Source organism: Hordeum vulgare, chromosome 7H (assembly GCF_904849725.1).
Source record: "Hordeum vulgare subsp. vulgare chromosome 7H, MorexV3_pseudomolecules_assembly, whole genome shotgun sequence".
NCBI classification, from domain to species: domain Eukaryota; kingdom Viridiplantae; phylum Streptophyta; class Magnoliopsida; order Poales; family Poaceae; genus Hordeum; species Hordeum vulgare.
In genome coordinates this window covers 593,549,663-593,573,973 of record NC_058524.1, presented here as the reverse complement: position 1 = coordinate 593,573,973, position 24,311 = coordinate 593,549,663, and the positions used below count along the sequence as shown (strand labels likewise).

At 46.0% G+C, this 24,311-nt stretch overlaps 1 protein-coding gene and 1 pseudogene across 1 annotated transcript; both read left to right on the top strand.

Moving 5' to 3' along the window:
• The first annotated feature begins 7,058 nt into the window (after window positions 1–7,058).
• Window positions 7,059–11,073, top strand: LOC123409412 (annotated as a pseudogene).
• Window positions 11,074–13,921: 2,848 nt separating this feature from the next.
• LOC123411724 (probable polyamine transporter At3g13620) lies at window positions 13,922–16,395 on the top strand. The gene is made up of 2 exons (XM_045104688.1): window positions 13,922–15,052; window positions 15,738–16,395. The coding sequence occupies exons 1-2, from the start codon at window positions 14,170–14,172 to the stop codon at window positions 16,319–16,321; spliced, it is 1,467 nt and encodes a 488-aa protein (XP_044960623.1). The 5' UTR covers window positions 13,922–14,169; the 3' UTR covers window positions 16,322–16,395.
• Window positions 16,396–24,311: the final 7,916 nt, after the last annotated feature.

The window sequence follows — 24,311 nt, the reverse complement described above, 5'->3', positions numbered from 1 at the left end:
CTTAAGGAAACCGTTAAGGAACGCCGTTTTGACATCCATCTGCCAGATTTCATAATCGAAAAATGCAGCTATTGCTAACATGATTCTGACGGACTTAAGCATCGCTACGGGTGAGAATGTCTCATCGTAGTCAACTCCTTGAACTTGTGAAAAACCCTTTGCCACAAGTCGAGCTTTATAAACGGTCACATTGCCGTCAGCGTCCGTCTTCCTCTTAAAGATCCATTTGTTCTGAATAGCCTTGCGGCCCTCAGGCAGTACCTCCAAAGTCCACACTTTGTTCTCATACATGGATCCTATCTCAGACTTCATGGCTTCTAGCCATTTGTTGGAATCTGGGCCCACCATTGCTTCTTCATAATTTGCAGGTTCATTGTTGTCCAACAACATGATTGATAAGACGGGATTACCGTACCACTCTGGAGCAGCACGTGGTCTCGTCGACCTGCGTGGTTCGACAGAAACTTGAACCGGAGTTTCATGATCATCATCATTAACTTCCTCCTTAACCGGCGTCGCAACGACAGAGGTTTCCCCTTGCCCTGCGCCACCATCCAGAGGGATGAGAGGTTCGACAACCTCGTCAAGTTCTATCTTCCTCCCACTCAATTCTCTCGAGAGAAACTCCTTCTCGAAAAAAGCTCCGTTTTTTAGCAACAAACACTTTGCCCTCGGATTTGAGATAGAAGGTGTACCCAACTGTCTCTTTTGGGTAACCTATGAAGATGCACTTTTCCGCTTTGGGTTCCAGCTTTTCAGGCTGAAGCTTTTTGACATAAGCATCACATCCCCAAACTTTAAGAAACGACAACTTTGGCCTTTTGCTATACCACAGTTCATATGGTGTCGTCTCAACGGATTTTGATGGTGCCCTATTTAAAGTGAATGCAGCTGTTTCTAATGCATAACCCCAAAACGATAACGGCAAATCGGTAAGAGACATCATAGATCGCACCATCTCTAATAAAGTACGATTACGACGTTCGGACACACCATTACCTTGTGGTGTTCCAGGCGGTGTCAACTGTGAAAAAATTCCACATTGTCTTAAGTGAGCACCAAACTCGAAACTCAGATATTCACCCCCACGATCAGACCGTAGGAACTTGATCTTCTTGTTACGATGATTTTCAACTTCACTCTGAAATTGCTTGAACTTTTCAAATGTTTCAGACTTGTGCTTCATTAAGTAGACATAACCATATCTACTCAAATCGTCAGTGAAGGTGAGAAAATAACGATATCCGCCGCGTGCCTCTACGCTCATCGGACCACACACATCGGTATGTATGATTTCCAACAAGTCACTTGCACGCTCCATTGTTCCGGAGAACGGAGTTTTAGTCATCTTGCCCATGAGGCATGGTTCGCACGTGTCAAGTGAATCAAATTCAAGTGACTCCAAAAGTCCATCGGCATGGAGTTTCTTCATGCGCTTTACACCAATATGACCTAAGCGGCAGTGCCACAAAAATATGGCGCTATCATTGTTAACTCTAACTCTTTTGGTCTCAATGTTATGCATGTGTGTATCGCTATCAAGATTCAATATGAACAATCCTCTCACATTGGGTGCATGACCATAAAAGATGTTACTCATAGAAATAGAACAACCATTATTCTCTGACTTAAAAGAGCAACCGTCTCGCAATAAACAAGATCCAGATATAATGTTCATGCTCAACGCAGGCACTAAATAACAATGATTCAAGTTCATAACTAATCCTGATGGTAACTGAAGTGAAACTGTGCCGATGGCGATTGCACCAACCATGGAACCATTTCCTACGCGCATCGTCACTTCATCTTTCGCCAGCCTTCGTCTATTCCGCAGTTCCTGTTTCGAGTTGCAAATATGAGCAACAGAACCGGTATCGAATACCTAGGCACTACTACGAGAGCCGGTTAAGCACACATCAATAACATGTATATCAAATTTACCTGATTTTTCTTTGGCCGCTTTCTTATCTGCCAGATACTTGGGGCAATTGCGCTTCCAGTGACCCATACCCTTGCAATAGTAACACTCTGTTTCAGGCTTAGGTCCAGCTTTGGGTTTCTTCGTCGGATTGGCAACAGGCTTGCCGCTCTTCTTTGAATTACCCTTCTTGCCTTTGCTGTTTCTCTTGAAACTAGTGGTCTTATTCACCATCAATACTTGATGCTCTTTACAGAGTTCAGACTCTGCGACTTTCAGCATCGCAAACAACTCGCCGGGTGACTTGTTCATCCCTTGCATGTTGTAGTTTAACACAAAGCCTTTATAGCTTGGCGGCAGTGATTGAAGGATTCTGTCAGTGATAGCCTCTTGCGGGAGTTCAATCCCCAGCTCAGCTAGACGGTTTGAGTACCCAGACATTTTGAGCACATGTTCACTGACAGACGAGTTCTCCTCCATCTTGCAAGCATAGAATTTATCGGAGGTCTCATACCTCTCGATCCGGGCGTTCTTCTGAAAGATAAACTTCAACTCCTGGAACATCTCAGATGCTCCATGATGCTCAAAGCGACGTTGAAGTCCCGGTTCTAAGCCATACAAGATTGCACATTGAACTACTGAGTAGTCCTCCTTACGTGCTAACCAAGCGTTCTTAACATCCTGATCAGCCGTAGCGGGTGGTTCATCTCCTAGCGCAACATTAAGGACATAATCCTTCTTCCCAGCTTGATTAGCTTAAGATTACGAGCCCAGTCTACAAAGTTGCTTCCATCATCTTTCAACTTAGCTTTCTCTAGGAACGTATTAAAATTCAGGGTGACTGTTGCGTGAGCCATGATCTACAACACAAATATATTCAAAGTGGACTTAGACTATGTTCAAGATAATTAGAGTTTAACTTAATCAAATTATTCGCTAAACTCCCACTCAAAAAGTACATCTCTCTAGTCATTTGAGTGGTTCATGATCCACTTACACTAGCTCAAGTCCGATCATCATGTGAGTTGAGTATAGTTTCAGTGGTAAGCATCCCTATGCTAATCATATCATCTATATGATTCATGATCGACCTTTCGGTCTCATGTGTTCCGAGGCCATGTCTGCACATGCTAGGCTCGTCAAGCTTAACCCGAGTGTTCCGCGTGCGCAACTGTTTTGCACCGGTTGTATGTGAACGTTGAGTCTATCACACCCGATCATCACGTGGTGTCTCGAAACGACGAACTGTAGCAACGATGCACAGTCGGGGAGAACACAATTTCGTCTTGAAATTTTTGTGAGAGATCACCTCATAATGCTACCGTCGTTCTAAGCAAAATAAGGTGCATAAAAGGATTAACATCACATGCAATTCATAAGTGACATGATATGGCCATCATCACGTGCTTCTTGATCTCCATCACCAAAGCACCGGCACGATCTTCTTGTCACTGGCGCCACACCATGATCTCCATCAACGTGTCGCCATCGGGGTTGTCGTGCTACTCATGCTATTACTACTAAAGCTACATCCTAGCAAAATAGTAAACGCATCTGCAAGCACAAACATTAGTATAAAGACAACCCTATGGCTCCTGCCGGTTGCCGTACCATCGACGTGCAAGTCGATATTATCTTTTACAACATGATCATCTCATACATCCAATATATCACATCACATCGTTGGCCATATCACATCACAAGCATACCCTGCAAAAACAAGTTAGACGTCCTCTAATTTTGTTGTTGCATGTTTTACGTGGTGACCATGGGTATCTAGTAGGATCGCATCTTACTTACGCAAACACCACAACGGAGATATATGAGTTGCTATTTAACCTCATCCAAGGACCTCCTCGGTCAAATCCGATTCAACTAAAGTTGGAGAAACCGACACTTGCCAGTCATCTTTGAGCAACGGGGTTACTCGTAGCGATGAAACCAGTCTCTCGTAAGCGTACGAGTAATGTCGGTCCAAGCCGCTTCAATTCAACAATACCGCGGAATCAAGAAAAGACAAAGGAGGGCAGCAAAACGCACATCACCGCCCACAAAAACTTTTGTGTTCTACTCGAGAAGACATCTACGCATGAACCTGGCTCATGATGCCACTGTTGGGGAACGTCGCATGGGAAACAAAAAATTTCCTACACGCACGAAGACCTATCATGATGATGTCCATCTACGAGAGGGGATGAGTGATCTACGTACCCTTGTAGACCGTACAGCAGAAGCGTTAGTGAACGCGGTTGATGTAGTGGAACGTCCTCACGTCCCTCGATCCGCCCCGCGAACTATCCCGCGATCAGTCTCACGATCTAGTGCCGAACGGACGGCACCTCCGCGTTCAGCACTCGGACAGCTCGACGATGATCTCGGCCTTCTTGATCCAGCAAGAGAGACGGAGAGGTAGAAGAGTTCTCCGGCAGCGTGACGGTGCTCCGGAGGTTGGTGATCATCTCGTCTCAGCACGGCTCCGCCCGAGCTCCGCGGAAACGCGATCTAGAGGAAAAACCGTGGAGGTATGTGGTCGGGCTGCCGTGGAAAAGTCATCTCAAATCAGCCCTAAAACCTCCGTATATATAGGTGGGAGAGGGGGGGGGGCCTTGCCTTGGGGCTCAAGGAGCCCCAAGGGGGTCGTCCGAGCCAAAGGGGGGAAGGACTCCCCCCCAAATCGAGTCCTACTTGGTTTGGTGGGTGGAGTCCTTCTTTCCTTTCCCACCTCCTCCTTCTTTTTTTTCTCTTTGATTTTTCTTCCAATGCGCATAGGGCCCTTTTGGGCTGTCCCACCAGCCCACTAAGGGCTGGTGCGCCACCCTCAAGGCCTATGGGCTTCCCCGGGGTGGGTTGCCCCCCGGTGAACTCCCGGAACCCATTCGTCATTCCCGGTACATTCCCGGCAACTCCGAAAACCTTCCGATAATCAAATGAGGTCATCCTATATATCAATCTTCGTTTCCGGACCATTCGGGAAACCCTCGTGACGTCCGTGATCTCATCCGGGACTCCGAACAACATTCGGTAACTAACCATATAACTCAAATACGCATAAAACAACGTCGAACCTTAAGTGTGCAGACCTTGCGGGTTCGAGAACTATGTAGACATGACCCGAGAGACTCCTCGGTCAATATCCAATAACGGGACCTGGATGCCCATATTGGATCCTACATATTCTACGAAGATCTTATCGTTTGAACCTCAGTGCCACGGATTCATATAATCCCGTATGTCATTTCCTTTGTCCTTCGGTATGTTACTTGCCCGAGATTCGATCGTCAGTATCCGCATACCTATTTCAATCTCGTTTACCGGCAAGTCTCTTTACTCGTTCCGTAATACAAGATACCGCAACTTACACTAAGTTACATTGCTTGCAAGGCTTGTGTGTGATGTTGTATTACCGAGTGGGCCCCGAGATACCTCTCCGTCACACGGAGTGACAAATCCCAGTCTTGATCCATACTAACTCAATGAACACCTTCGGAGATACCTGTAGAGCATCTTTATAGTCACCCAGTTACGTTGCGACGTTTGATACACACAAAGTATTCCTCCGGTGTTAGTGAGTTATATGATCTCATGGTCATAGGAACAAATACTTGACACGCAGAAAACAGTAGCAACAAAATGACACGATCAACATGCTACGTCTATTAGTTTGGGTCTAGTCCATCACGTGATTCTCCTAATGACGTGATCCAGTTATCAAGCAACAACACCTTGTTCATAATCAGAAGACACTGACTATCTTTGATCAACTGGCTAGCCAACTAGAGGCTTGCTAGGGACAGTGTTTTGTCTATGTATCCGCACATGTAAATGAGTCTTCATTCAATACAATTATAGCATGGATAATAAACGATTATCTTGATACAGGAATTATAATAATAACTATATTTATTATTGCCTCTAGGGCATAATTCCAACACCTGGCACCTCCTCCCGCCTCGTCAAGCGAAAGACAGAGCCGAGACTCCTCCCCGTCAAGCAGGAGCACCTGTCCATGGCCTCCAGCGATGATATCGCCCTTAAAATTGGCGCGGGAAGACTACGTCCGGGAGGAGATGGAGCGCCAGCGCCGCGCCCTTGAGGAGATCATCGCCCCGCGCCACGGCTGCGAGGAGGCGGTGTCTTCATCCTCGACGACAGCGACGAGGAGGCGCCGGGGCCTTCCACCCCCGTTCGCCATTGTGACCCAGGGCAGGGGTGCAACAAGGACTGCGGCGGAGCGTAGGATGACGACGACGACGATGACTACACCAATTTCTACAAACTTCTCGGCATGAATAAGTTGACGGTGTCGGGCGACAACAACGGGCGGCGGCGATGTAGTTTAATTAATGTTGAATTATGTCTTTATTTTACTTTTGTACAATTTTTAATGAAAACTACGAATTTCCATCAAAACTGAGATGGTTGAATTTGGAGCGAGTTTTTTTCCTTTAGAAAACAGTTGCGGAAAACTTTGGGGGGCGACTGGGAATCCGAACACCCACAACGATTTTTTTGCCGACGCGCCTCGAGGCGGCTCTATTCCATACCACCGGGGAGCTGAACGGCTGAAGATGCTCTTACCATGCTTAACGAGTGACACGCTAGGTAGGTGACGTTTTAGCCTCGATCAATAATAGAGTTTTATTTTAAAGAAGCTTAGTACATGATTAGGGATTGACAAAATACCGTTTTAGGGGTTAAGATGTGACCTTTTAGTCAAAGTCGGCACAGAGGAATCTTGAGCCCAAAGAATCACACTATAATCTCTCTACTATTAAAGCAGGATCGAACGTCGTGATGGTTCGACCAAACCGATGGTTCGACCTCTCGATCCCACCTCCCTTCGTTCGACCCCCCCCCCTCCCACGTAAAAAAAACTGCCACGTTTCCCACCCCACCTCTCCCCAACCCTCGTTCCCGATCTGGTCTCTCTCCTGCGAAAAATCATCCCACCAGAGAGAGGAAGGAGAACGACCCGGAGTAGAGCAGCCCGACGTCGGTGTCGAGGCTGAGGCACGAGACAACGTCGAAGTGCCGCAGCCAGACGGAGCTGTGCCGGTGGCGCATCTCGATGTAATGCGACGGCCTGACGGATCTCATGAGAGAGTCCCCGAGCTTCGAGAGCGAGCCGACGCGCTTGTGCATGGCGGGGTCACCGGTGGATGCGCGCCACACGCGGATCTTCCGTGGCGGACGCGGAGAGCCTGAAGGCGCGGCCACCCCCGCCGCCGACGCTGCAGTCGGGACAGGAAGAGCAGGGCCGCAGGCGCCAATGCAGGACGAGGGTTCCGAGGAGAGCGCCCGCCCCGAACCCGACCCCCACCCCCAGGCGAGCCAGGCGCGACCATCCCCGCCGCCGACGCTGCCGTCGGGACAGGAAGAGCACGGCCGCGGGCGCCAATGCAGGGGCCGACGAGGGTTCCGAGGAGAGCGCCTGCCCCGAACCCGACCCCCACCCCCAGGCGAGCCAGGCGCGGCCACCCCCGCCGCCGACGCTGCAGTCGGGATAGGAAGAGCAGGGTCGCGGGCGCCAATGCAGGGCCGACGAGGGTTCCGAGGAGAGCGCCCGCCCCGAACCTGAACCCCACCCCCAGGCGAGCTCCGATTCCATCGTCCTGTAATCTGCTCGAGTTACGCCTAATGCCACGATTTATTGCAGGTGGGGGTGGAGTATGTGCCGGAGAAGCCTCACCTCGGCACCGACAACCCCCTCCTCCTCGGCGCCTTCGCGTCCGTCGAGAAATTTAGCCTCACGCACCACACCGCCGCTGCCCGCGTCGAGGTTTTCGGGACCACTATTTTCATCTAACACATGGTTATGCAGATTCGTTTTTCAATGCTAACGACGGAAATCCAACCTAACTATATGCTTGCTATGTACACATTTTAAAAAGGTTCTTATGAGGTCAGTGTAACTACATTATAATTTAGAATGACAGTCTTATACTCAATTGTAGCAGGTTCCTGAGATCACAGACTTGGGTTTGATGCCAAGGAAGGTATCTAAAGTTGCCATTGTTGGTGGTGGACTTATGGGTTCTGGAATCGCAACCGCGCTGATACTGAGTCATTATCATGTTATACTCAAAGAAGTCGATGAGAAATTCCTAAACGCAGGAATGGACAGGATCAAAGGTAGATGATGGCTTAACATTACCTCATCACTTCTTATCTGAATATTCTTTCATCTTGATGTCCAGACTAACATGAAAATGGAAGGGGTGCCTAACTATAACACTTCGATCAGAAAACTTGTAGAGTCGTGTGAGGAAAGGAAAATGACCAGTGAGAAATATGAGAAGACACTCTCACTTCTTACAGGTGTCCTCGATTACTATAAATTCAGGAGTGTAGACTTAGCAATCGAGGCGAGTTCTATATCTAATTACCTTACATCTGTTGCATCAAGCAAAGAATGGTAGGAGAGAGCCCTACTGGAATATATCGCTTCCACTGTTTTAGTTAACCCGGTTATCCTTATGCTGCTTGTTCAGGCAGTTGTCGAGAATGTGAAGTTGAAGCAGCAGATTATTACTAAATTGGAGCAACACTATCCTTCCCATTGTATTCTTGCCACTAATACTTCCACAATTGATCTTAACCTAATCGCGGAGAAGACAAATTCCCAAGACCGCATTGTTGACACACACTTCTTCACGTAAGGAAATGCTAATGAAATCCAGAATAAATTCCTTAGTTGTGATACCTGAACTACTTCCTAAATTCCTCAGGCAACACTCTTGCTTGTTGATCATGGAATGGATGTTTACAAGATCGACCAGGTTTGTACTGAATTCGGGATGCCAATTGGTCCATTCAGGTATTTAGACAACAAAAAATATCTTTGCCAGTATCTAATCTCTCTCACTTGCGATGATTCAAACGGGAATGCTCATAAGTGAGACTATCAGCATCATTTCGCTTGCCTCATGCACTTATGCTGATCAAATCATGTTGAATCACGCACCATTTTCATTTAAAGAGCTTCTCTGTAGAATGACATATTTGGTTGGTTTTGGAGTTGCTCTAGCCACAGGCATGCAGTACCTTGAAAACTTCCCTGAGCGGGTGTACAAGTCAATGTTGATTCCTCTCATGATTGAAGACAAAAGAACAGGTAAACTATTCATTTATAACTTGCAACGTTTCCTTGGTTCCCATTGGTGAGTATGCTTTTCTTGTTTCTGTTGCTGTTCCGCACGTGAAGCCTCCAAAAGGGGTTTTACAGGTATGAGGGTAAGAGGAAGGCGAGCCCTGATCTTGAAATCATGAACTATGTCGAGGAGTCAAGGAGAATTGCCGGAGCCACACCGGATCCCGAGGTTTGGTTTCATTTTCCAATGTTTTTACCTACGTTCCTTTTTTCTTCACTTTAGCAACATCGTCTTTTCTTGAGGGTTTGTGAAAGAAAAAAATAAAACGTCAACATATGCTTCCTGGTGCACATTTTAAAAAGGTTCTTATGAGGTTAGTGTTGACTTGTAGATAATACGTGTTGATGGTCAAATAAGTAAGGCAACTTTCTAATTAACCTAGTGTGTTTGGTGAAATCTCATTATTTGGTGGACTAGATATAACCTAAACAAGTTTCAATATTGATGGCAGATAGATTATCCCATTTATGCATACATGTATTTGGAGTGAATGGATCTCTTACTCTCCATGCACACCATATTTCAGTTGAATGCAAAATGTTGCTAGATATCAGAAAATACCAATGGACATTTCTAATCATCATGATTCTTGTGCATGGTGGCAGTTGCTCAAGCTTGACAACAGCACAATAGCAGAGATGGTGTTATTCCGGGTTATCAACGAAGCATGTCGTGTCCTGGGCGAGGGTATTACCTTCAAAGCCTCTGATCTCGACATCGCCTCCATCTTCGGCATGGGTTTCCCACCGTACAAGTGTCGAATCATCCATAATTTTGAATGCTAATAAGATGATTCGTCGAGCTCCCTGACTGCAACTGCTGAAGAAATCAATTGTGAAATGCAACCAGGGGTGGCATCATGCACTGGGCGGATTCCATCAGCGCAAGGTGCATTTGCACGATGCTGTCGGAGTGGGAGATGAAGTATGGACAGTTCTTCAAACCTTGTAGCTACCTGTTGAGAGGGCAGCTGGAGGTCTTCCTCTGGTAAGAACAATGTCTGGGCACACTACAGTTTGGTTCTTCAGATATCCCAATTTTTTTGTGAGACTTGTGCGTGTGTTTTAATTAAAATAGTGACCTATCAGTAGTTAAATGCAGAGTATTTGGTCTTGGGGATACATGTGAAACAGAATTGTCAGATTTTAGAGTCCACATGGTCTATTTTTTCCTTCATAAGTACATACTCTGTACATCATATAGCAGATATTACATGTTTTCTTATCCAAAATTTCTGTTCCAGTAAACACTATTGATTTGATAAAACCATACTTGCTGATAATCCACCTATTAAAATGATATAAGTGCATGATAGGCTTATTTTGTATATACCATATTAGAATAGTGATATATCAGTAGTTAAATGCAGAGTATTTGGTCTTTGGGATACATGTGAAACAGAATTGTCAGATTTTAGTCCACATGGTCTATTTTTTCCTTCATAAGTACATACTCTGTACATCATATAATTCCATGTTGTCTTGAAGTTCTCTCCTGCAAATTAAATAATGTAAAGTGTACAATTCCTGAAGTAGACAAGGAGCTAACCCCATGTTTCTGCTCAAACTCTCATACCATGTAAAGTGGGAATGTGGAATATGATTTTTAGAAAACCAAAATATGTGCCATTCTGATCCTGATTATCTTTTACTTCCAAAATATTATGTGTGAGGACACCAAGCAACCGTGAGCGCCTGTCGGTGTTGTTTGGCTGCCTAGGGAAGGACGGCTACACGAAGTTTCGCCACTCGGACGAAGGGCACAAGTCCAGTGATCCATTGAAGGCCTTTTGTGGGGTGGAGAAGGACGATCGCCGTTCGTAAGTCAAGCTCACTTCATCTTGGGTGGAATTGACCAGCTGATCCACTTGACGACCTTATGACATTTCTCTGTTTAACATGTTCACGTTTCTCCCTCTTCTGCTTCCCTTCCTACTCCATCTAACTAATCATGTTTTTTGCAATTTTATGATTGAAGGAGTTCAGTGGTACATATGAATCTTAGCTGGAATTTTATCGAGGGAACAGAAAAAACATACCACAGTTGGTATGTCGGTGTACTGTTGTGGACAAAGCAAGGAATTATGCTTGCCTCCACCCTGAGATACCTGGTGATTTTTCATAGTTATATTTTTGAGTTTTTAAGTTGGGTTACATTTTTGATTTGCTGCAGTAAGTAACTTGAAAGAAAAGAAAATCAGTTGGAACAAGGAGGCGGACAGACATTGGTCTTGAGTCTCCTTTCAATCATCAATTACCAAAGCTTCATACTAGCATGAGGCATATTTTGTCAAGATAGTCAATCTGCTTTTACTCTAAAGGCATGGATCAGTGGAACAGAATGACCAAGGAAAAAAGAACGAGGATAAAATAATCTAGGATTGCCATGGGAATAATCTAGGGTCCACTTAACTCATGATTCGTATCAATTGGTTTTCAAAAATTACATTTAATACCTCAAATGATCTAAGCTTCTCTGTTTTGTCTTTTACATTTCTTCTGTTGTAATTAGGTTTATTCTCTGACAAAAAAAATGATGATCAATTACTCGGTCCTGAAATTTGGGCTCCACCAGGTGCCTCGTCAGATCTAGGCATAGGTCGGGGATGTAAAGGGTGATGGAAAAGAGGAGTAGAGCCGCACTCGCCTGATTCACAGAGCCGACATTCGTCACCACCGCCGATGGCCACCGGTGACGACAATAGGGTGGTATTGGGCATGTGAACTTGGCTACTAGGATTGGGGGTGTCCCGGTGTCATTCCTTGGAGCGACAAGGCAGTCAGGAGCTCCCTCTTTTTATGAAGATAGAGCTGGCGTCAAGAAGGAAGGAGCATGGTAGAGAATCATGTTGTTATGAATGAAAATTACATGACATCATGATCGACGAATGTTTCTCAATTCAAGCAATTATTTTAAAACTATTAAAGGAGAATCTACAGTCATGATGCTTCAACCTCACCCTTCCCACCTTCACTCGTACAAAAAACCCCAGAAAAAGGGCAACAACCGCCAGTCCGTCAGGCACGCACGCACGCACCCATCTCCCCCAACCCCTCGCGCGCCCACTTCCGTCTCTCACCGAAAAAAATCATCTGCGCGCGCTCTACCACGATGAGCCGCCCTTCTCGGCAACCGTCAGCTGCTCATCGTCATTGCTACCTTGTTCTTCCCCTTGTTGTCGCGGTTGGGATCACCGGTGTGGGAGGAGCCGTAGCCCGCGGCACCATAGAAGCTTCACCCATCAGACAACGTGACGGTGAACCGGCCGGCGAAGAATACAATGGTGCCGAGCGCCGGAGTGCGGCGGCACCTGCTCGGACGCAAGCATCAGCAACGCCGCCGCCCTGCACTCCAACGCAACGACGCGGTAGTTGGCGCTTCCCCTCCCCTCCCATGCCATATCTCCTGGAAGAGAGATGTTCACTTATATATCAACGTTTGTAATGTTTGCAGCGATGAGAATTTGAGCACAATATATTCCTCTCCTTGCGCCCTTTTAGTTGCCTTTCCTTTTAATTTTGGCTACATTGAAGGAATATAATGTGCCATGGTAACCCAAATGTGAATTAGCTATCATGAAAACCACTTAAAAGATTATTTTAAATTTTGTAAGTGGCATTATTGCGGATCTTAAAAGGTATATATTTAACACATTTGATGTTTACCCCCGTTGCAACGCACGGGTATTTAGCTAGTGGAAACTAGTGGCTGGGGGCCGCCATTGCGGATCTCTTGAGAGGAAGTTGTGCATGTATTTCTCTTTCCTAAAAAAATCTCATCTTCATCTCAATTTTTTGTAAAAAAATCTCTCATCACGTGGACATCACATCCATCTGAAAAGAAAAAAAGAAAAGGCCTAAAAACTGTTCCTGAAAAGAAAGAAAAAGTTTTACTTTCATCTTCCTGAAATAATCATTAAAGAATCACACCACGGCCAACCAGCACGTGCCACGTGGCATAGCGGGTTGGCTGCCTTAATGTGTGTAATTGTAACAAATAACTTGCTTGTCTGTGGTATTTTAGTAAGGCGCCACTGATCAGACTCTTACCATGCTTAACGAGTGACACGCTACAAAATCATCATACCCTAATTGACAGCGTTTCCGCTACATCCCAAGTCCTTGGCCCTGTTTGGATCCATGAGTCAGAGTTAGAGTTGGTTAGATTGGACCAATCTAACCCCAAAACATCCAAACAGGGTGGGTTAGAGTTGGTTAGATGCATCTAACCCATCCAAAAAAACTAACCCACTCAAGAGGTGCTTATTTGGGTTAGAGTTGGGTTGGGCCCGCAAAAAGTTACCTTTCTCTCTACTTCCACCACACCAAATCATTGATAAAGGAGTCAAATGATTGGAAAAGGTGCATTTATTGACAATCTAACCCTTCGATCCAAACACCTCTTTGGTTAGAGTTAGTTTAGAGTTAGTCCAAGGTTAGAATCTAACTCTAACCTCTAACACAGTTAGAGTATCCAAACAGGGCCCTTGACGGAGATGTCATGAGCCTCCCTGAAGCTAGCCAAAAGGCTGTGGTCACCGGGATTCGGAACTGAATTTCCGGATGTTCCAAGATACGCGGTCGGCACTCGGCAGGAAGCAGAGAGTGGGGCCGAATACGCGCTCGCCTGAATCAGTTCCGCAGCTTGGACTCATCACCCGGTGCCAACTGGTGCATCGGATCACATCACATCGCATCGCATTCGCATCCGCATCACTCCCGTGCACCCATCGGTCTCGCACGGAACCCGATCCGCTGCCCGCCTCCGAACCGCATCGAATTCCCATGGAAGAATCTGTGGATCTCGTCGTCTCGGTGTTCGTCGGTCGTACCACTGCGTGTGATGTGATGAGCCCTGGCTCCTGACTCTGAGTGCTTTGCTGCTGCACCAACCCCGCAGGCCGCAGCCTTGCTAAAGCAGTTATGCACGGAGAGGAGAGGAGAGGATGGGTGTCATATAAACTCGGTCCCCAATGGCTGCGCGAGGCCGAGACCAACCTCCTCCCCCGACTCCGCGGAGCACGAATCCAGGGTTGGTTACGGCATCCATCCTAACCCCTATTCCCCCACTCCTGCTCCTACTCCTACTCCTACTCCGGGGATGACCGGAGAGATCAAGAGCCTTGACGGCGACAAGCCGGTGGCGCCGGCCGGCGACGGCGGCGGAGGGGTGCCAGCCGGAGGAGGAGGGGCGGCCGGCCATGGCAAGAAGGGCGCCAAGAACAAGCTGTCCCTGGTCCCGCTCATCTTCCTCATCTTCTTCGAGGTCGCCGGCGGGCCCTACGGCGCCGAGCCGGCGGTGCAGTCGGCGGGGCCCCTCTTCGCGCTGCTCGGCTTCCTCATCTTCCCCTTCATCTGGGCCATCCCGGAGTCGCTCGTCACCGCCGAGCTCTCCACCGCCATGCCGGGGAACGGCGGCTTCGTCGTCTGGGCCGACCGCGCCTTCGGCCCCGTCTCGGGCTCCCTCATGGGCACCTGGAAGTACGTCTCGGGGGCCATCAACGGCGCCGCCTTCCCCGCGCTCTGCGCCGACTACCTCGCCCGCGTCGTCCCCGCCGTCGCCGCCGGCGGCGCCCGGGTCGCCACCATCGTCACCTTCAACGTCGCGCTCTCCGTCCTCAACTACACCGGCCTCAGCGTCGTCGGCTGGTCCGCCGTCGCGCTGGGGGTCGCCTCCCTCTCGCCGTTCGTGCTCATGTCCGGCATCGCGCTGCCCAAGATCCGGCCGCACAGGTGGGCGGCCACCGCGGGGGAAAAGGACTGGAAGCTCTTCTTCAACACCCTCTTCTGGAACCTCAACTACTGGGACAGTGTCAGCACCATGGCCGGCGAGGTGGAGAACCCCGGCAAGACGTTCCCGACGGCGCTCATGTCGTCCGTCGCCATGACGTCCCTCGGGTACCTGCTGCCGCTCATGGCCGCCACCGGCGCCGTCGACGCGCCGCCGGAGCAATGGGGGAACGGCTTCTTCGCCGACGCCGCAGGTAATCAATCCACTCATTGCTTGATTAGTATTAAATCGACGCAAACGCATTGCTTTACAACCTTGTTGCTTGCAAGTTGCAATAACATCATGTTTCCGGATTCTTGTCGATGCACTGCAGCTAGTAGTATTGATTATTGGTCTCTCTATATCAATGCGCACCATTTCCGTGATCATACACAACATATGGATGGGTTTGGTAACAGTTCTTTAGTGTTGCTGGGGTTGCAAATGATTCATTCCCTTTTGGCATAAAGAATCATAGGATATTGTTGCATGGTGTGCACACATATACTACTTCCTCCAGTTCACAAACAAGGACACTGCCATAATATTCAAGACATAATTGTGACAATTGATTTCCACCGCAGCATATATAAAAGCACAAATTTTCCAAAAAATAAAGGCCTTCGCCCCGCTTAACTTGTACTCCACATGTAACCGCCACGAGTCCACGAGTGTATGAGCAATTGCAAGTTCATGTTATAGATATGTGCAGGCAAGTTGTTTTAATGTTCTTAAACTGAAAGTGTATGCATTGCATGTGTTCTGGCCGCATGTTCAGTAGCATTTGTCATATTACAGAATAACCTTTTTTTGTGTGTATAAGTAAGGTTTCTTCACAAAAGGCAAGAGTGCCATTTGGCCATAAGCCATATGACATGACTAATGTCACTGCAACGCAGGAACGATCGCCGGCGACTGGCTCAAGTACTGGATCGAGGTGGGTGCGGTGCTCTCCTCCATCGGCCTCTACTCGGCGACGCTAAGCAGTGCGGCATTCCAGCTTCTTGGAATGGCGGACCTAGGCCTCCTCCCCCGTGTGTTCGCTTTACGTGCCCCAATCTTCAACACTCCCTGGGTCAGCATCGTGGTCACCAGCCTCATCACCCTCGGCATGTCCTTCTTCAGCTTCAACAACATTGTGGCCGCTGCCAACTTCCTCTACAGCCTCGGCATGCTCCTTGAGTTTGCCACCTTCGTCTGGCTTCGTATCAAGAGGCCCGAGATGTCACGCCCCTATCGTGTGCCGCTTCGGCTCCCGGGCATTGTTGTCCTCTGCCTCGTCCCCTCAGGGTTCCTTGTCTTTGTCATGGCCATCGCTGGCTGGAAGGTATATGCCATCAGCGCTATATTTACCGCGGCAGGCCTCGGGGTGTATTACCTCATGAAGTTTTGTAAGGCGAGAGGGTTCCTCAAGTTTGGCACCGTCGACGGAGAGGGTTTAATGTATGAGCGTCACCAGGAGAGAGGAAATGTGAATGTTTGAGGGTTGTGATTCTCTTGGTTTCACACAAACACTTTTGATTTGATTAGTGCAATCATGCATATAGTAAGTTGCAAGTCCGTTTCTCCTTTTCTTTCGTGGTGTGCAGAGTAGCAATATAATATTTTTCATAGTTTACTAGAAGCATACACGACGCTTCCATGTGCCGCTTTTCGCTATCGCTTTTCTTTCATGCACATCATTGCTTTTCTCTTCTCTTGTTGAATCCATGTTTGCTGGCTAATATTCGATGGGTTATTCATTTCTTGGGTTGTTCTATTGTTGAGTCGAGCACTATCCTTTTGTTGGTTTTCTTTTTCTAAGAGGTTTTGTGTGATAGGAGAGAAGCATTGCTCGGTTATTGTCTGTTTGGATTGCATGTTTTAGACTAGATGACACTAGTTGGTAGCTTCCTTACATAATTGCTCCATAATTTGGGAATTCATAAAAAAATCTTTGCCATTCATAAATCTTGTATGACACATGATTAAATCATGGCTTGGTGAAACATATAGAAACATAATTATAAAGTGTAAGACATAAAAAATATTTTTCAAGTAGTGGCCTGAAATCAACAAGCCCCTCTACTGAGCATTCTGAGAGAACTACTAGATGTTCTGTGGGCTCTTCACCTCAATGAGGTGCGAGGAACATGTGTTTGGTGTGTGTTGCATATGCATCGGTGGATACTGAGGGTACACTAACCCCTCCCCCTCTATGATACCACAGAGGAAAAAAAATCAGCCAATACTTGGAGGAAACACTTGGGATCACACGATGGATCCCATGCTTGCGCCGACCTCCTCCTCTACCTACCACACATCCTCTCCTTTATGACATCTCTATCTCCCTCGCACCGTCCACACCTCATCTCTCTTCATCCCCTTTTGCCTTATCCATCCAAACTCGTGTGAGGAGCAAACATCAACAACACATCCCAGAGGCATTGAGAAGGCCGGGGCCTCAAAATTGCGGTCGTGGAGACGTCGTGTGGTACCTTCATTTTGCATCATGTTTTTCTATTGTTATATCTAATGTTTTATAGTTACATTTCACTTTTTTATGCTATTATAATACCTTTTTCTCTTAAATTGCAAGTACTATCACGATGGAGATTGTCGATAGCTGGAATTCTGGACCTAAAAGGAGCTACAACATAGATAGCTATTCTCTGGAGCTCGAAATGATGTGAAAAATTGTTGGGTGTTTTTTTTGATTAGATATCAAATACTGGAAGAAGAATATACCAGAGAGGAGCCTCCACGGTCCCACAAGTTAGGTGGTGTGCCCACCCCCTAGGGCGCGCCCTGTGAGCTTGTGGAGGCCACGTAGGTCCACCTGTGCCCATCGTCCGCTATATGAAGCCATTTTCCTTAGAAAAAAAGATAAGACATTTGGGACGAAGCGCCACCGTCTCGAGGCGGAACCTCGTGATGAGGACATCGATACCATTGTTACACCTGCTATACCTACTGGACCAGTTACTAGAGCTCGCGCACACCAATTGAATTACCAGGTATTTTCTTTTCTTGGAAATCTTTCTAATGTTCATGAACATATGATGCTGCCTAAATTAGATACTTTTGTTTTGCTTTGCAGGAGTTCATTCAACAAAGGTTATATACGTGAATCCCTTAGTCTTTGTGTAGTTCCTATTATTCTAGTGCCAAAAAAGATGGTACATCGCGAATGTGTGTTGATTGTAGAGGCATCAATAATATTACTATTCATTATCGTCATCCCATTCCTAGGTTAGATGATATGCTTGATGAATTAATTGGCTCTACCATTTTCTCCAAAGTTGATTTGCGTAGTGGATACCAACAAATTCGTATGAAATTGGGAGATGAATGGGAAACAACATTTAAAACTAAGTTTGAATTATATGAGTGCTTAGTCATGCCTTTTGGGTTAACTAATGCACCAAGCACTTTCATGAGATTAATGAACGAGGTTTTACGTGTTTTCATTGGACGATTTGTGGTAGTATATTTTGATGACATACTGGTTTATAGTAGATCTTTGGAGGAACACTTGAAACATTTGCGTGGTGTTTTTCTTGATCTATGCGATGCACGTTTGTTTGGTAACCATGGGAAGCGCACCTTTTGCACCGACAGAGTATATTTCTTGGCTATGTTGTTACTCCACAGGGAATTGAAGTTGATAAAGCCAAGATTGAAGCTATTGAGAGTTGGGCGCAGCCCAAAATGGTCACACAAGTGAGGAGTTTTCTTGGCCTCGCTGGTTTCTATATGCGTTTTGTGAGAGATGTCTCCACCATTGTTGCACCTCTCAATGAGCTTACAAAGAAGCATGTCCCTTTTGCTTGGGTACCACACATGAAGAAGCCTTCATGGTATTGAAAGATAAGTTAACACATGCTCCTTTGCTCCAACTTCATGATTTTAATAAGACTTTCGAGCTTGAATGAGATGCTAGTGTGATGACCCACAAGTATAGGGGATCAATCGTAGTCCTTTCGATAAGTAAGAGTGTCGAACCCAACGAGGAGCAGAAGGATCTGACAAGTGGTTTTCAGCAAGGTAAAATCTGCAGGCACTGAAATTGTCGGTAACAAGTGATTGTGTGGTGAGATGATTTGTAGCAAGCAACAAGCAACAAAAGTACCAACGGTGCAGCAAAGTGGCCCAATCCCTTTTGTAGCAAGGGACAAACCTGGACAAAGTCTTATAGGAGGAAAAATGCTCCCGAGGACACACGGGAATTTCTGTCATGCTAGTTTTCATCATGTTCATATGATTCACGTTCGTTACTTTCATAGTTTGATATGTGGGTGGACCGGCGCTTGGGTACTGCCCTTACTTGGACAAGCATCCCACTTATGATTGACCCCTCTCGCAAGCATCTGCAACTACGAAAGAAGAATTAAGACAAAGTCTAACCATAGCATTAAACTAGTGGATCCAAATCAGCCCCTTACGAAGCAACACATAAACTAGGGTTTAAGCTTCTGTCACTCTAGCAACCCATCATCTACTTACTACTTCCCAATGCCTTCCTATAGGCCCAAATAATGGTGAAGTGTTATGTAGTCGACGTTCACATAACACCACTAGAGGAAAAACAACATACAACACATCAAAATACCGAACGAATACCAAATTCACATAACTACTATTAGCATGACTTATCCCATGTCCTCAGGAACAAAAGTAACTACTCACAAAGCATAATCATATTCATGACCAGAGAGGTAATGAGTAGCATCAAGGATCTGAACATAAACTCTTCCACCAAATAATCCAACTAGCATCAACTATAAAGAGTAATCAACACTACTAGCAACCTTACAAGTACAATTCGGAGTCGCGAGACGGAGATTGGTTACAAGTGATGAACTAGGGTTTGGAGATGAGATGGTGCTGATGAAGATCTTGATGGTGACGAGTCCCCTCCGATGAGAGGAGTGTTGGTGATGACGATGGCGACGATTTCCCCCTCCGGGAGGGAAGTTTCCTCGGCAGGATCGTCATGTCGGAGCTCTAGATTGGTTCTGCTGAAGTTCCGCCTCGTGGCGGCGAAACCACGAAAAAGCTCCTCCCTGATTTTTTCCAGACGAAACCCTTCATATAGCAGAAGAGGGGGGCATGTGGGCCAGCACGGTGCCCACAAGCCCTCATGGCGCGACCTGGGGGGTGACCATGCCGTGCAGGCTTGTGGCCACCCCCTGGCGCCCCTCTGGCGCTTCTTCGGCCCAGTATTTTTTATAAATCCGGAAAAAAATCCTCGTTGATTTTTACGGCGTTTGGAGTTGCGCGGAATAGGTATCTCAACTTTGCTCCACTTTCAGGCCAGAATTCCAGCTGCCGGTATTCTCCCTCTTCATGTAAACCTTGCAAAATAAGAGAGAAAAGGCATAAGAATTGTACCGTGAAGTGAAATAACAGCCCAAGAAGCGATAAATATCATCATGAAAACATGATGCAAAATGGACGTGTCAACTCCCCCAAGCTTAGACCTCGCTTGTCCCCAAGCGAAAGCCTAGCTCAATAAATATGTCCACATGTTTAGGGAGAGAGGTGTCGACAAAACAAGATACGAACATGCATGCATCATGATCATGCTCAGAACAGCAACACCAACATATAATCTCTCATGCTAAAGTGATAATTCCTACACAAAGTAAAGCATGGATCAAGAACCTTACCGAGAAGTAACAACCGATAGCCTTTAGTCATTAAAGCAATTGCAATTTATCACAACATCAAAAAGAGTCAAATAAGAGCTTGTAAAGCAAATCCACATACTCAATCATTCTTTCGTTCTCTACAATTGCTACAACTCATGTGGTACTCATGAGATCAAAGTTTCACTTGGACACAGAGAAAGATAGGGGCTTATAGTTTTGCCTCCCAACTGCTTACCTCAAGGGTAATGTCAACAATAATAATTCATGAATACTTACCTCCAAGTTGACATATGAATATAGATCTTTCCCAAGCATATGACGTTAGCCAAGATAAAGGCGGGATAAGGAATTGGTGAAGATCACCATGACTCTTTCAAGGGCAAAAAAGTAAAGGTACAGGATAGGCCCTTCGCAGAGGGAAGCAGAGGTTGTCATGCGCTTTTGAGTTTTGGATGCATGTCCTCTTAGTGCGGAGGAATGTCACTTTATATTGCCTCCTGTGATAAAGAACTTTATTATGCAGTCTGTCGCTTTTATGTCTTCCTCATCGCAGGTTCGTACAAAGCTTATTTTCCACACACTAATAGATCATACATATTAGAGAGCAATTTTTATTGCTTGCGCCGATGACAACTTACTTGAGGGATCTTATTCAATCCATAGGTAGGTATGGTGGACTCTCATGGAAAAACTGGGTTGAAGGTTTATGGATGCACAAGTAGTATCTCTACTTAGTGTGGGAGGTTTGGCTAATGTGAGGTGGAAGAAATCGTCACATGCTAAGGGATCTCTAATCATATAACATTGTTCGGAGCCAAGCAAACACAATTCATTAGGTTGTCTTCCTTGTCCAACATCTACTTCTAGGCATGCAATAGTTTAGTGAGTGTTCACAATCACAAATGGTGTCACAGATGATATATTTATATGTGAACCTCTCCTTCTTTATCACTTCCTATTAATTGCAACCATTACCAAGGTCTACGTTTGCCCACCCTCAACAAGTTTCAATCCTCATTCTTTTTATATGTGAAGCCGTCACTTCCCATAAGATCATTGCATGATCTTTCATGCTTTTGTTCTATTCTCACTCTTTTGATCATGGCAAGAGGCAAAGCCCTTCAACTAAGACACTCTTTATTATATGGCTCATGAGCTTGAATACAACGGGGGTGACACAAAGCAAAACTCAAGACTAAAACACTAAGACTTTTATCTACTAGAGAAAGAGAAAACTAAAAAGGAAAACTAAGACAAAGGTAAAGGAAAAAGATGTGATGGTGATACGATACCGGGGCAACTCCCCCAAGCTTGGCACAAGCCAAGGGGATTGCCCATACCAATGCTTAGTTGTCTTCCTTTGGTGGTGGTGGAGGAGTTGTTGCAACATGAGTTTGATCCCCCGTCTTCCAAGGCATAGGTGCTCCATCATGGAAAGATGAACGAGTCTCCGAAATTCTCAAATCTGCAGCCAACCGTATTGATTTAAATCTATACTCATACTCACAGTTTTGGTTCTGCAGGTCATAGATCTGGGCCTGGAGTTGATCAATCCTGTCATAGAGCCTGGAGAGGTGCTTCCCAATGTCATTGGCGTCAATCATGTGCTTGTTGGTGAACTCCGCGATCATCATGTGGTTGGCGTTGAGTCCACGCTCCACCATCCCCTGGCACTTGAAGACTTGTTGCTCTATTGCTTCGAGCCTCGTCTCCATGCTTCCGGTCTTCTTGGGCCCCTCAACATCACGGATGTGCAACATCCCCTCACGCATCTCGATAGATTGAGGGTGTTGCAGCACTCCCGTGAGGTAGGGATTGATGACCTTCTCGAAGATCTTGTCCTTCGGAGCTTTTGGGGAAGCCATAGCGATCTAGATCTGCAATAGAAACAGGCTCGAAACAAAAAACACAGGAAATCTGCGTGATGCAGGGGTCAGACCAAACGGGAGTATATATAATGATTTTTTTCCATACCAAAAGGAGTACCCCGCACGAAAACGGAGTCTGGGAGGCGCACGAGGTGGCCACAAGCCCACACGGCGCGGCCAGGGGGTGGGCCCACGCCGTGCGGGCTTGTCGCCTCCTCGCGCACTTTCCGGACTACTTCCAATTTTTGTATTTTTTCAAATATTCCAAAACGGAGAAAAAATCCTATTGGAAAAGTTTTGGACTCCGTTTTCTTACCGAATCACATACCTCTTCGTTTTCGGAGTCTGAAACAGGCTGATAAATATCCCTTAGGTATTCTTTTGGAGTTATGGTATTGATAATATTGCTTTCAACATTTATGGGAGTACCTGAGATATAATGCTTGATTCTCTGCCCATTTACAACTCTCCGACAATTACCTTCCGTGTTGTTGATCTTGATAGCACCGGAACGATATACTTCCTCAACAACATAGGGACCTTCCCATTTAGAGAGAAGCTTGCCTGCAAAGAATCTTAAACGAGAGTTATATAGCAAGACATAATAACCTACATTGAACTCATGCTTTTGTATCCTCTTATCATGCCACCTCTTAACCTTCTCTTTGAACAGCTTGGCATTCTCATATGCCTGAGTTCTCCATTCATCAAGCGAGCTAATGTCAAACAACCTCTTCTCACCGACAAGTTTGAAATCAAAGTTGATCTCTTTGATTGCCCAATAAGCTTTATGTTCTACCTCAAGAGGTAAATGACATGCTTTACCATACACCATTTTGTACGGAGACATGCCCATGGGATTCTTATAGGCGGTTCTATAAGCCAAAGTGCATCATCGAGCTTCTTAGACCAATTCTTTCTAGACCTGTTGACAGTCTTTTGCACAATTAGTTTAATCTCTCTATTGCTTAGCTCTACTTGACCATTGGACTGAGGGTGGTAGGGAGACGTAATTCTATGGTTGACATCGTACTTAGCAAGCGTTTTACGGAAAGCACCATGAATGAAGTGTGAACCACCGTCGGTCATTAGATATCTAGGGACTCCAAATCTAGGGAAGATAACTTCTTTCAGCATCCTTATAGAGGTGTTGTGATCAGCACTACTAGTGGGGATAACTTCTACCCACTTAGTGACGTAATCAACAACAACTAGGATATGAGTATACCCGTTGGATTTTGGAAAAGGTACCATATAATCAAAGCCCCAGACATCAAATGGTTCAATGACAGGTGAATAGTTCATAGGCATTTCCTGACGTTTGCTAATATTACCTATTCTTTGACATTCGTCACAAGACAAGACAAACTTATGGGCATCCTTGAAGAGAGTGGGCCAATAGAAACCTGATTGCAATACCTTGTGTGCAATTCTATCTCCCGCATGGTGTCCTCCGTAGGCCTCGGAGTGACACTTCTGTAGGATATGTCCCTGTTCATGTTCAGGTACACAACGTCTAATAACACCATCTACTCCTTCCTTATAAAGGTGAGGATCATCCCAAAAGTAATGTCTCAAGTCAAAGAAGAATTTCTTCTTTTGCTGGTACGTGAAACTAGGTGGTATATATTTGGCAACAATATAGTTTGCATAATCAGCATACCACGGTGCACTACGTGAAGCATTGATGAAATTCAATTGCTCATTGGGAAAGCTATCATCAATAGGTTGTGGGTCATCAAGAACGTTCTCCAACCTAGACAAGTTATCTGCTACGGGGTTATCAGCACCCTTTCTGTCGATAACGTGCAAATCAAACTCTTGTAGGAAGAGAACCCATCTGATAAGTCTAGGCTTAGCGTCCTTCTTCTCCATGAGGTACTTAATAGCAGCATGATCAGTGTGGATAGTGACTTTGGAGTCAACTATGTAATTCCTTCTCCGTAGTAGCATAGTTTCTTTGGGCACTGTC

Coding starts and splice junctions, on each gene's coding strand:
- LOC123411724 (XM_045104688.1), top strand. CDS start 14,170: ATGACCGGAGAGATCAAGAGCCTTGACGGCGACAAGCCGGTGGCGCCG. Junction 15,053..15,737: donor CTTCTTCGCCGACGCCGCAG/GTAATCAATCCA, acceptor ACTGCAACGCAG/GAACGATCGCCGGCGACTGG.